A 13,650-nucleotide genomic window follows, 5' to 3' on the forward strand; every position below is an offset into this window, starting at 1 on the left:
AGCACACACACAAATTCGTGATAGGACATGACATAAAAAGGTCGTTTTTACGTGATGACTGGTGAGGAGTAGGATGAGGACTTCTTTCTACTTCTTGAATTACTGTTTTCCTTATGTTTAGTTTTTGTATTATCGTAACGTGTTCAAAATAAAGCCTCATCCAATAAGTTCTATATATCAAAAATTAATCATTGGGTAAAAAAAATATTAAAAGTGTTTTCAAATGTCTCAAAACTAAAAAAAAAAAATCACGTTTTTTTTTGGGGGGGGGGGGCAAAACAAGATCCCGCCGCAGTGACAGAAGTCTCGTGGTTCCGGAGCGTCAGTTCATCTGTATTCTCGCGAGATCCAACGAGTTCTTCTCGTCCAGCATGGCAGCGCTGTATGAAGGATACACGTTGTGTGGGCTTGTTCCAGATCAAAATCTGTCAAGTTCAGGCATTCAAGGGATCGAAGAGGAGAGAGATCGCGATCATGTCGTGGTCACGGATTCAACCAGATCAGTGACTCTGTACAAGGTAACGTTTAAAATTAGCTTTCAGGAGGCTCCCCTAACCTGGGCCAGCTGATCAGTGCGACTCGTGTTAGCATCCTCCGGTTTTCTGGCCAGCAGCGTTGGAACCAGAGCGTTAGACGAAACCAAACATGCATTTAAAGCTGTCTTATATCTTATACATCTATATCTGTCTATATCTTGTGTCTTTTAAATGAAACTCGGCAGTAAATGTTTTACATTGGTTTTGTAAACTTGCTATTCGAATATGACAGTCAAATGTTTGCTAAAGTTAGCTACAGACGTCACAAGTCGTGTATACCTTTAAAATGTGATTTCTCTGGGGGGCAGCTTCAGCGGCTAACTCGTTGTTTTGCATGCGATAAAAACGGCTTGACGATAAGGCTACATGTCTTATCCTCGTTTTCTCCAACGTGAATGAGCGTGTCAAGCCTCGTTGTTTGGATAAGCTAAACGCATTACAGTGTAGTTAAAATAGCTAAAGTTACTGCTGTGTGTGTCCTGAATAAGGCAAACTGTCTATTAGATCTTTATCAAGTCTTTTGAGATCCGTTCACAGAGGTAAAAGATGTGGTTGTAGAAAACAGTCTTTACATAACTCTGCACTGCGTGTGTATGGCTAAATAGAAGCTATGTGAAACATCACCTCTTTATTAATTATCCCTTTGTTTTATGGCCTGAAAGGTGTCAGACCAGAAGCCGCTGGGGAACTGGACAGTGAAACAAGGACAAAAACTGACGTGCCCAGCAGTCTTCAACTCACAAACCAACGAATATGTGGCAGTAACAGACAACAAGGTAGGCTTTGGTGACTGCTTTGGTTGCTGCAGTGTCTCACTGGACACTTTATTAGGTACATCTTACTAATACCAAGTTGGAGACCTTTTAGCCTTCAGCACTACTTTAATTCTTCGATAATGTGCTGAAAACATTACTCAGAGGTTTTGGTCTGTGTTAACATGACAGTCAAAAGGTGCTTTATTAGATTAAGATCAGGTGACTGTGTGGCCCACTGGGTACAGTAAACTTACTGTAATGTTTAAGAAACCAGTTAGAGATGATTTGAGCTTTGTGACATGGGGTGTTATCCTGCTGAAGTAGCCATCGACAGTTAGGTATACTATGATGAAAAGGGATGGATATTATCAAGAACAACCATTTAGTTACTATAAAATCGACTTGGGAGCATATAAGAATCAGTCACTATAGGCAAAATAGGTAAACACTATTTTATTTTGTGAAGTGCCAATATCAGTCAAAAAAAAAAAAGTCTTATCGGCCAACATATATGTGCATCCCTCTTTCAATAGGCAGTATCTGTATTTCGTATATGAGATCAGTTCAAAGATGTCTCCAGTGATCTGCGTTTTCAGAAAAATCTTTCATGTTGTAATGTTTTTGATGTTGTGTCTCTAAGGTGATAAGAATTTGGAAGGAAGATGACATACTATTGGACAAAGCCTTCAAAGCAACAGTAAGTCCGAACATATACACTGATGTAGACAGTAGACAGCCATCCCGCTTCTACCACCAAGAACAGAAATGAAGACTACAACAAAACACACAATCCCAGCTCTAAGGGTATCTCCTCTCCACTGGTGTAAATATTTTAGTACAGATTGTTATAGAGTCCACTGCTCACCGTCTCCACAGCAAGACTGGTTGTACTTAAGACTTGGAGAGAGCAACAAAACACATAAGAACCACTGTAGACCTGCTGATGATTTTAAATTGCACATTGCTCCTAAAATTCTCAGTAGTATTTAGAGCAATTTACCTGAAAAGAATTAATTAACCAGTGTGTTATTGACAGACGTGAACACTTCTGCCTTTTCCGTGTGCTTTTTCTCCAGGTTTCTTCAGATGTCTGGAAGGTTCACTGTACACATGGAGGGGAGCCTGTGGTCTTGTTTCAGAGAGGAGCTGTGAGACTGCTGGACTCTCTCCTTGCTGCTCCGCAGCAGCCCATAGAGGAGGTGCTAGCTCAAGAAGAAGCCATCAGGTCGATGTCATTTGACAAACTTTATGTTGACCTTATTCTAGAGCTGTACTTGAGTGCAACATGTTAACTTTTAAACTCCCCCCGCCCCTTTTTTATCTGCAGGTGGAGCACCATCATAGTGGCAGAGACCCAGCAGTTTATCATCATCACAACTGAACAGGTAAAATACTTGATGGGCTAAAAGTTTCAAGTGGATTTAGTTTTAAGTGCTCATTGCTTTTGCAACACAGCTAATGTCCTTGCTTTTGCCCAACATGACTGTCACTGTCTCCCCGCAGAAAGGAGAGCATTTTCTCTACCTGCAGAGACTGAACCCAAACTCTGTACAGAGGTACCGGCTTGAGAGAGAAGAACCTGGTCTCTCCCCGCTGAGCTTCTCTGCCACTTACAGGGATAAGCACATCTGCCTCCTTTATCTCTGTAAGCCACACTTTCCTGTCAGAACATTTTGAATGTTGGTGTTTGAGGCCATATGCTATGGAATTTGGAAAAGATAATTACTGGCACTGCAAGCCAGTTACAGGGGGTGGGAGTGTAAAAACGTACAGCTGCGTTCCTTCATCAGGGTCATCAACAATTATAAAAATGTGACTTAAAAAAAAAATGACATCCCTTAAGTAACTAAGTTTAAACTTGTACTCAAAAGGCACCCCTAGTCCCCCTCCTCTGAACAGTACCGCTGAGCTGATTTGAGCCACTTTTGAAGGATTAGCAGTTTAAAATAAGACGTGTAGTGAAGGTCCACTACTGTGAATAAGATCCCCCTTGCTCTCTCACTTCAGTTAGTTGTGAATGCACTCTTCTCCAATTGCTCACAGTTTGATAATCTGATGTAAATAAGTGGTGCACTCTACATGTATGAAGCTAAATTACACAAACACACAGTTGGTGAGGTATGCAGTATGTAGTATTGCTAATGTTTAAACATTTCTCTCACATTTAGACCCTAATGGTCACATGTACCAGAGTGTACTCTCCGTGCGGGGCCTCGGGACTGAAGAGGGGGTCCAGGCCTTACCCCTGCCCCGTAGCCTGCTGCTGGGTCTTCCTGTTGGTGATGGCCAGCTGGAGGCAGCGTCGGCCATGGCTCTGGATGAAGCCCATGTAGCTGTTGTTGGGGTTCCACATCCCTCTGCTGGAGGTGGTAAAGGTAAATGCTGTTAAATTACAGTATCTCAAATAAAGATCTTTAACTCCTCTACAAGTACCATACTGTGCATAGCAAATCCTCTTGAAATTAGTCTTTTATATATAATATCAAGGCTTTCAGTAAGCCCTTGTAGGGAGTTGGCATGGAAACAGCGGCTTTATTTTTTAGTAGCACAGTTTCACATTATCATACTGATGAAATGTAGAGCTGTTATTTTCCTAACTGCTTGTCTTTTAAAAGTTAAAAAAACTTAAAACTCAACTCTGCTTGTTTAGTCTTAGCTAGTTATTTCTTCTCTTTTTGCCAAGATCACAAATAATAGTGATAGCGGTGTAAACAGCTATCACTTGATGCTATGCTGTTTTCCCCTTTGTTTTTAAGTAATTCAATATAGTAAATAATGGGTTAGCTGGCCTAAATGTGGTTTGTAGTGTCTGGATTTTATTCAGTGGCTAAAAAAAAAAGTTCTGAAGCTGAAGTGGTTTTGCAGGTTGAAGTTATTAGAACTGAAATGAATGCTTGGTTAACATGCTAGCTTTCTGGCCTAAAAGATATCTGTCAGATCAAAAATTAAGTATCTGATCTGGGTGTCTGTAGTTCCTGAATGTCTCTCTGCCTGTGTTATTTTAGACTTTCTTTGCATCTGGAATACCAACTTTCAGACGCTTCAGGCTGGAAAAGAGATGGCTGGAAAGATCTACGGACAGGTAGGAATGCATTGAATATAAAGTTTGTTTATTTATTTATTTAACGGTCCTGGTTTTTGACTAGGATGAAGCAATAAATTTTAAAGCAATAATGCTACTCAGAAATTGTGACTTACATTAGTGCTAAGTCATCATTCACAATAGTAAAGCCTAATCTTTAAAAGTGACTGGATTACTTCATACTCACACGACAGCAATCACACGTGCTCAGGCTTCATTGTTGTTAACTGTGGGCCAAGGTTCCCTGTCCTTCCAGCTGCTGGGTGCTGATGGAGGACTGTATGACTTTGGTAGAGCACCGTGTCTGCACTCCACTGTGACGGGGCTCACTGTCCCTTCTCACAACTTTATAGCAGTTTACAATCTTAAAACCAGTGTATTAGACACAAATATGTAGCAACAGTTTTGAACTATGTCTGCATCATCTTTGTGTTGATTTTATTGTCTCTCATACAGCTTTGGAGTTATTCCAACAAGGTATTTATTCCACATGGGAAAACCCTCTCCATTATACCCTTCGAGTGCCCCAAATCTTCTCTTGCCTCTGCCCTGGGAAAATTAAAACATACAAAGACTGAAGGTGAGCTGAATCAAACATGTCATACTCTCGCTCGACTCAAAATTATATCTCTGATTCCCATTTTTACATGAGAAATTGTGTTCACTCAGTACTCTTTTGTTTGTTTTTTAACCACAGAGTCGAAGACTCCGAATTCTGTGCCATCTTGGAGTAACATTCTTCACGGTGAAAAAGCTCAGCCCTCAAAATCTGCAGAAACGAGGAGGACGGTAAGTTGGATAAGTGTTTTTGCGAATTGTGAGTTCGTCGTTGTCCACACTCTTGCAGAGACGAACGGCTTATGGCAGAAGCCTTAACATTGTTCCCGTTTGTAAAACCTTTATATAAAAGAGTTATATAATATGATAATGGGAAACATGTTTCTTTGTCGTTCTGTTTAAATCTCTAATGACATTAAAAGAAAAAATAATGTTGCATAACATTTGGAATTACTAAAATAAGGTACAATAAATAGTAAGAAGAAATATTACTAACTACTGAAAAAGTATAGTAATATTTATTTATTAAACTTATCTGTGAGACACCAGTGTTGTGTGGTAGATCCTTAATTTGATTCTTCTGTTTTTCCATACAGAGAATGACCCGTAAGTCCCAGTCAACAACTAATTTAACAACTGACCAAGTATTAGAGCTCATCAAGGTAAAAACGTGACTTATTTTTATAACACAGCTTTCGTTCTGCATGCTTCAGCGCAACAGAATTATACCAAACAATTCTGAATTTAAAAAATATATTTATTTTCCCTCTTAGACAGCACCAGTGGAAGAGATCCAGAAAGAGGTGGAGGGGTTCCTGACCAGGGCAGAGTTCCAGGACCTGCAGCCCTCAGTGGGACAGCTTGCATTAACCCTCGTGTCCCGGAGTCTTGCCGATCCAGCCTTCTACTCTTCTAGCACGCTGGCACAGCTGGTTCACACTCGGTGCCTTTGCCACAGGTATGTATGGCAAGTGAGATAAGGTAGATGGAAAAAATATTGACTCTCAAAACTCTTTTAGTGTGTAGAATTTATTTTATATTCTTTTAATGTAGTTTACATTTTTAATAAGGTACCATAAAATAGGTTTGCATTCTAGTGTGGGAAACATGAAGGAAACCCCAAACTGTTTTCTTGCATACAGATAGAAATATTCAACAAGTGAGCAATTGAATATAACTATGTGCCATCATTGCATTCAACAGTGTGTGTCCTGACCTTGTGCTCCTGGCCCTTGAGAAGAAGGATTACTTTCTGTGTCAGCTCTGCTTGCAGTTCTTCCCTGACATTCCTGAAGCTGTTACCTGTGCCTGCCTGAAGGCATTCATCAGGTAAGACGGGCTGTTTTTAACTGTGCAACAACTTATGTACAAATTCCAGTTTATGGACAGTAAAATGGTAAATGGCCTGCATTTGTATAGCGCTTTTCTAGTCCTTAAGGACCCCAAAGCGCTTTACACTACATTCACCCATTCACACACACATTCACACACACATTCACACACTGGCAATAGCAAGCTACATTGTAGCCACAGCTGCCCTGGGGCGCACTGACAGAGGCGAGGCTGCCGGACACAGGCGCCCTCTGACCACCACCAGTAGGCAAACATGGGGTTAGTATCTTGCCCAAGCAGGAGGCAGCCTGGGATCGAACCACCGACCTTCTGATTAGTGGCTGACCTGCTCTGCCACCTGAGCTACAGTAAGTGATCTGCCAGTGTCCTTTGCATGCTAACGGTATTCTTACTTTTGGTATGCATACAGTTGCAGTAGTATTTTAAAGTGGACTTCCATGCTTGTCCTTATCTCTGCCACATATACACTCACTGGAGACACTGTTAAGTATACCAAGGTAGTACCAGGAATCCCCTTTTGCCTTCAGAACTGCCTTAATTCTTTGTGGCGCAGATTCAAAAAGGTCCTGGAAATGTCCCTTTGAGAGTTTGGTCCGTATTGGCATAAGAGGATCACACAGTTGCTGCAGATTTGTTGGCTGTACATCCATCCTGTCTCTCTACATGCCAAAGGTGCTCTATTGGGTTGAGCTGTGGTTACTGTGGAGCCCATTGGAGTACAGTAAACTCACTGTCATGTTAAAGAAACCAATTTGAGATGGTTTGAGCTTTTTGCCATAGAATCCATTAGAGCAGGGCGATATGACCAAAAATATTTATCACGATATACATTTGAAAATTTTGCGACAACGATATAACTGACGATATAATTGACACTAGACTAAACACTTTACAACTCCACAACTTTATTAGTGCAAAAAAACTCCATCAATGTATTTTCACTTACACAAGCAGCTGTTTTTTATGTGCATTAAAGTTATATAAAAATTTAACAGTGCAAATGCAAATTCCTTGCTGACAGTTTAACCAAAAGGCATTTCCAGTGGAAATTGGCCGACATATCCTCAGCAAAACCATGTATAATATCCACAAAACTTACAAAGAAGTTATACACACACAGCACTGTAATATTATGTTGAAGCACAGTACGTATCACTCCGCGAGGCTCCTGCCTACGATAGCCGTAATGCTCCGACAATCCATCAAGCGGTGCGGCTTCGTAGCTTAGCAAAGTCGTACTAAAACATTTGACAGATTTTTGAGCGCCGTGTACCACATAAAATCGTTTCGAGGTCAGTAAACACAACCAGAATTCATACATAAGGCATGCGGGATTATAAGGGGCACTGTCGATTTTCAGAAAAATCAAAGGATTGATTTTAAGTGTGCCGTATTTTCCAAAAAACACGGCAATAACGACGGCCCTCTAGCATGCTCTACCAAAAATAGTGCTTTGTTGTGTGTCTGATGGACGAAAGCTAAACCAGTTCCACACCACTGAAGTTGCAGCATTTTTACAAACCAGTTCTGGTTCATCTGTTTCATTCAACGATCCGCTTTCGCCCTTCTCGTTCTCCATCACCGCCATGCTTTTTCCGCCATGTGGTATGAAAACAAAGGCACTGCGCATGCGCGTTTTACCCATATTCTATCGCGATATTTCATTTTCTTATCGTTGCCCAACATTAGACCGGTATTACCGTGAATGTTATGATATGGCCCAGCCCTAGAATCCATCTTCATATGCGCATTTCAGAACAAACCCAGATAACAGATATACAGGGAGTGCAGAATTATCAGGCAAGTTGTATTTTTGAGGAATAATTTTATTATTGAACAACAACCATGTTCTCAATGAACCCAAAAAACTCATTAATATCAAAGCTGAATGTTTTTGGAAGTAGTTTTTAGTTTGTTTTTAGTTTTAGCTATTTTAGGGGGATATCTGTGTGTGCAGGTGACTATTACTGTGCATAATTATTAGGCAACTTAACAAAAAACAAATATATACCCATTTCAATGATTTATTTTTACCAGTGAAACCAATATAACATCTCCACATTCACAAATATACATTTCTGACATTCAAAAACAAAACAAAAACAAATCAGCGACCAATATAGCCACCTTTCTTTGCAAGGACACTCAAAAGCCTGCCATCCATGGATTCTGTCAGTGTTTTGATCTGTTCACCATCAACATTGCGTGCAGCAGCAACCACAGCCTCCCAGACACTGTTCAGAGAGGTGTACTGTTTTCCCTCCTTGTAAATCTCACATTTGATGATGGACCACAGGTTCTCAATGGGGTTCAGATCAGGTGAACAAGGAGGCCATGTCATTAGTGTTTCTTCTTTTATACCCTTTCTTGCCAGCCACGCTGTGGAGTACTTGGACGCGTGTGATGGAGCATTGTCCTGCATGAAAATCATGTTTTTCTTGAAGGATGCAGACTTCTTCCTGTACCACTGCTTGAAGAAGGTGTCTTCCAGAAACTGGCAGTAGGACTGGGAGTTGAGCTTGACTCCATCCTCAACCCGAAAAGGCCCCACAAGCTCATCTTTGATGATACCAGCCCAAACCAGTACTCCACCTCCACCTTGCTGGCGTCTGAGTCGGACTGGAGCTCTCTGCCCTTTACCAATCCAGCCACGGGCCCATCCATCTGGCCCATCAAGACTCACTCTCATTTCATCAGTCCATAAAACCTTAGAAAAATCAATCTTGAGATGTTTCTTGGCCCAGTCTTGACGTTTCAGCTTGTGTGTCTTGTTCAGTGGTGGTCGTCTTTCAGCCTTTCTTACCTTGGCCATGTCTCTGAGTATTGCACACCTTGTGCTTTTGGGCACTCCAGTGATGTTGCAGCTCTGAAATATGGCCAAACTGGTGGCAAGTGGCATCTTGGCAGCTGCACGCTTGACTTTTCTCAGTTCATGGGCAGTTATTTTGCGCCTTGGTTTTTCCACACGCTTCTTGCGACCCTGTTGACTATTTTGAATGAAACGCTTGATTGTTCGATGATCACGCTTCAGAAGCTTTGCAATTTTGAGACTGCTGCATCCCTCTGCAAGATATCTCACTATTTTTGACTTTTCTGAGCCTGTCAAGTCCTTCTTTTGACCCATTTTGCCAAAGGAAAGGAAGTTGCCTAATAATTATGCACACCTGATATAGGGTGTTGATGTCATTAGACCACACCCCTTCTCATTACAGAGATGCACATCACCTAATATGCTTAATTGGTAGTAGGCTTTCAAGCCTATACAGCTTGGAGTAGGACAACATGCATGAAGAGGATGATGTGGACAAAATACTCATTTGCCTAATAATTCTGCACTCCCTGTATAGTGAAGTAATAAATGCATTAAAAAAAATCCAAACGGCATTGTTTATAACAGCAAAGCTATGATTTCCTCATTCTGACCCGATGACCTGCTTCATTTGAACTTTAGCAAGTCTTCTTGACCATGTATGTTTGCCTAAATACAGTGAGCAGCTGCCAAGTGATTGGCTGTTTAGATGTATGGAAGTGGCTGGTGAGTGTATCTCAAATGCAGGTGACTCTAACATGGCCATCTCAGCCACACACCTCTCACTAAAAGCAGAGAAACTCCACCCACCTGACATTCAAGCCTGCTTGTGAGATGCAATGAGTCTGAAGAAAGTAGCCTCAAAGGGCAAGGAGTTAAAATGTCTAATTTCAGAATGCTGCGGGTAAGCATAAGATAAATGATTATTATGAACTGTGAATCATGCATAGCTACCCTAGTGGAGTACGAGAATCAAAACTTAGAGATGGGAATTGGGATTATAGGTTCCCTTTAATAATCTGATTCGTGGCCTGACATAGCATTATGTTCTATAAATGCAAGTTGTTTTTGTTCTGTTTCATGCAGCATACCAGATGTTGATGCAGAGAAGGTGAGCCTGGAGCCTGACAGCGTCGAGTTTATGGAAAACCTAATCACGAGAGATCGTGCAGAGGCTGGCTTGCAGAATGGTTTTAGCCCCACTTCGTCAGTCGTCAATGACCATCAGACCAGAGCTGAAGACGTGAAGAAGGCCTCAGCTCCTTCACAACTCATCTGTCCAGTGGGATTACACAAGGCTGTTCTAATGTATCCTCCCAGCACTCAGACATCGTCACCATTCTGTTCTGTTGTCCTCACAGCTTCTTGCATTCAGCTTAAACATCAGACAGTCTTTGTTGTTAGTTAAGCTGCAGTTTTGCAAAGTGGTTGTGTAATAATTTAAATGTAAAAATGCATGAAAATCTAAAAGTATTGGGTCTTAACTGGAGCTGCATAGAAATGAGATCTTGCAGACACTGTACAGTGACACCTTTCTCCTCCCACACCTAAAAGATCTTTCCTCTCAACATGTCGTGGTAAGTAACTGCTATCAAATTATTCCACTTCTCTAAAATAAACTAGACAGTGCTTTAATCCCAAACAACTCTGATATTTGCCATTTTCTTTTTCTTCCAATCAGCTTTTCCTCCAGTACCTGCAATTTTTATACCTAAAATATTCCCAGGATGCTTTCCCACAGATGGAGGGATTTAGATCACCAAGCCTGAGTCAGGTTTGTATCTGTGTCCAAATAAGCAATTAGGATGGCTTTGCTTTGCATGCAGTCTTCCAAGTTACAGTTTATTGAACAGTTGAAGTAAGCACTCAGTGCACTCTACAAATTGCTTACCAAACTGTTGAATTTAGCAATTTGTGGAACCTCCATTGGAAGGAGGTGTTTCATGGAGCACTTTACAGCACACTTTTGTGAGTCAGTTGGGGGGGACATTTTTTGTGTTATTGATTTAAGTGGGAAATGTGAGCAAACCTGCAATGACATCAGCCTCAAACATTATCACTTCACAATCTAACCCGCAGCATTTGGAGAATATTTCTCCTGGCTCATTTGCCTCGAATGTCGAAGCTAGGAGTGATGCCACTCATGATATGAGAGCATTCAAACAGTCTAGTTGTAAACGCAAGAAAAAATACAATTTGTTTAGTTGCTTAGCAAAGTAGGGCCCTTCATGCATCACTAGCACTATAGTGCAATGTTTGTTTGTTTTTTGCATTTAAAAACACAGCTTTAGCACGTACATGGATGGAGCCCAGTCTGTGTATATGGCTCGTTTAGCAGGTCGCAAATGACAACAGCAGGAGTGCAGATTGTTTCACAGTTTTACAATTTCTTTTGCTTGCACCACTGCCGTCTTGATTTGGGGTTGGTGGGGCTGCTCCGACTTGAGGGGGCATTGCAGTTGAAAATTTCTACCACAAACTCATGTTCTATAAATGGACTGCACCGTAGTTGTTGAAGTATAGAAGTGAAGTGAGCCTTGGTGTTGCAGTTGAGAAATAGCAATTTTAATGGTGGCAGATTTAAATATGTCGGTCAACTATAATCCCACAATTATATTTAGGGTTTATAAAGACAGCTGTCTCTCCAGCCTTATCTCCATCTACCTGTCTCCATCTGTGGACTATAGAAACATTTTTAAAAAATGAAAGAGGTCAGATATTTTCTTGCATGAGTGAATCCGTCAGCGCACCTTAAATATTGGTGCAACAGCTTTGACAAATCAGCTTGTCTGAATAATTTAAATAGTGATACTTTGAGTTTAAAAAGATGAACTGGATTGCATGAAATCTGTGTATTCCCTCTGTTGATGGGTGAAACAGGTGATGGTGTAGAGTTGTTCAGGGTCTTTGGCATTTTCTCCTCTACTTAAGAAACCCGGGAGCCTCTAAATGCCTGTGAATAACCTTTGTTTTTACCAGCCTTTAGTCCTGACCTCAAAGGGAAATGATTAAAAATCATAATAAATGTAATAATTTTCCTATAAATGTGTCACTGAGAGCAACTGTTAGTACTTAGACTCACATCTTTGGAAATTATTTATGCCTCACTCCTAATGTTTCTCTAAAGCTTCTTCCCAAGGCCCTGTAAAAGTTGTTGTGATAAAGGTATTGTTCCCACCAACCACCCTTTACATAGTTTTTAAAGAAATCATTAGCACAGAGGTTCACTTAGGTTTTCCAACCTGTAGTGTGGATGATTATTTCATTTGTTGAATAATTTGACTGTTATTGGTTTAGTCAGATTGAGGTTGCTTATAAATACGACTTAGATGAAGCTCAGACTGCATTTTATTAGAACTCAACACATAAAAAACAATAATGCCAGGGTTCCTTGCAGCTGTGTCAGTGCAGCTATTATCTGTACGCCAAGAAATATTAAGTGACAGAAAAAACATTTTATCAACCATGCTGACAGATTTTCCTGTATGGATGCTGTGGATGACAGACCTATTTTCACCTGGGTGTGGGTTAGTTCTCCCACGGCACATACACGTAGTGTAAACATTTACAAGAGAGATTAAAAGAAATGCAATCACTGGAGACGCACGATTTTTATTGCGCTTGTAATTATTTATGCCTGAATAATAAAAATACTTTACTGGAGTTTGGCACAAAATTGTTGTACACAAATTATTGAATGCAAAAAATCCGGTTTTCCTGTTGGAGCAAAACAAGAAAAAAAGAAAAAGAAATGCTCACTGTGCGTTGCTTTGTTTGATTGTAGATCATGGATTGGGTGTGTTTGCTGTTGGATGCTCATTTTACGGTGCTAGTAATGACTCCAGAAGCTAAAGGCTTGCTGCTGAACCTCCACAGCTTTGTTAAATCTCAGGTAACAAACAGTTATTCCTTTTATCTGCTCAGTAATCAGCTGCATGTTAGTTTTAATAATACCTATTTTGTGTGTCAGCATTGTGCTTATTACTGCAAGCTTATTTTAAAAAATGCTTTCTTGTATCCTCAGGTGAGACTGGTTTCTGAGCTTGGAAAGATTGAAGGAAGCCTTCAAGAACTCCATAAAATGAAGGCGAAGGAGAGCATCGGACAGTACTCCATTGAAATCATTGAGCTGTTTTAGAATGTGTACAAAATAATTTTAATCATTCATAACACCATCTTCTTCCAACCTTTTAGCTAAAATGATTTCACAGTTATTATTCTTGAGTGCTTTTTTTTTGCCACAGACGTTTGCTATCCATATGTGTAGGCCTTGAAAAAGTTGCGGCTCTCTTTTAACCATGTTTTAAACTTGTTTAAGTCGTCAAAATATTTGACAATTCGCTTAATTTCTGGTTTTGTAAAAGTTTAATGCAGAAGCCACCTCATGCAACAGTATGGTGTGAGATTGTAAAGTTAATATTGGGGCTTTGCCTTTAGAACTGTGAGAGTTGATGACTTATTTTTGTATGTGTCATTACACAGCTGAAAACTGTTGTGAAAACCTTTTATGTTTAATATTAAAAAAAGATGATGAATACATGTTAATTCATTTGTCTT

At 40.4% G+C, this 13,650-nt stretch overlaps 1 protein-coding gene across 1 annotated transcript; it reads left to right on the forward strand.

The window, feature by feature from the left end:
• The first annotated feature begins 339 nt into the window (after positions 1-339).
• Positions 340-13,638, forward strand: nol11 (nucleolar protein 11). Its single transcript, XM_084930880.1, has 18 exons — positions 340-518; positions 1,199-1,312; positions 1,932-1,988; positions 2,368-2,516; positions 2,619-2,676; positions 2,795-2,936; positions 3,460-3,666; positions 4,297-4,373; positions 4,830-4,953; positions 5,071-5,162; positions 5,528-5,593; positions 5,705-5,889; positions 6,135-6,260; positions 10,180-10,401; positions 10,592-10,670; positions 10,775-10,867; positions 12,878-12,985; positions 13,118-13,638. Exons 1-18 carry the CDS (start codon positions 372-374, stop codon positions 13,229-13,231), a joined length of 2,160 nt encoding a protein of 719 aa, XP_084787006.1. The 5' UTR covers positions 340-371; the 3' UTR covers positions 13,232-13,638.
• Positions 13,639-13,650: the final 12 nt, after the last annotated feature.

The sequence above is a fragment of the Perissodus microlepis genome, chromosome 6, assembly GCF_051167445.1.
Source record: "Perissodus microlepis isolate ML-2025 ecotype Zambia chromosome 6, ASM5116744v1, whole genome shotgun sequence".
In the NCBI taxonomy this organism is placed as follows: Eukaryota; Metazoa; Chordata; class Actinopteri; order Cichliformes; family Cichlidae; genus Perissodus; species Perissodus microlepis.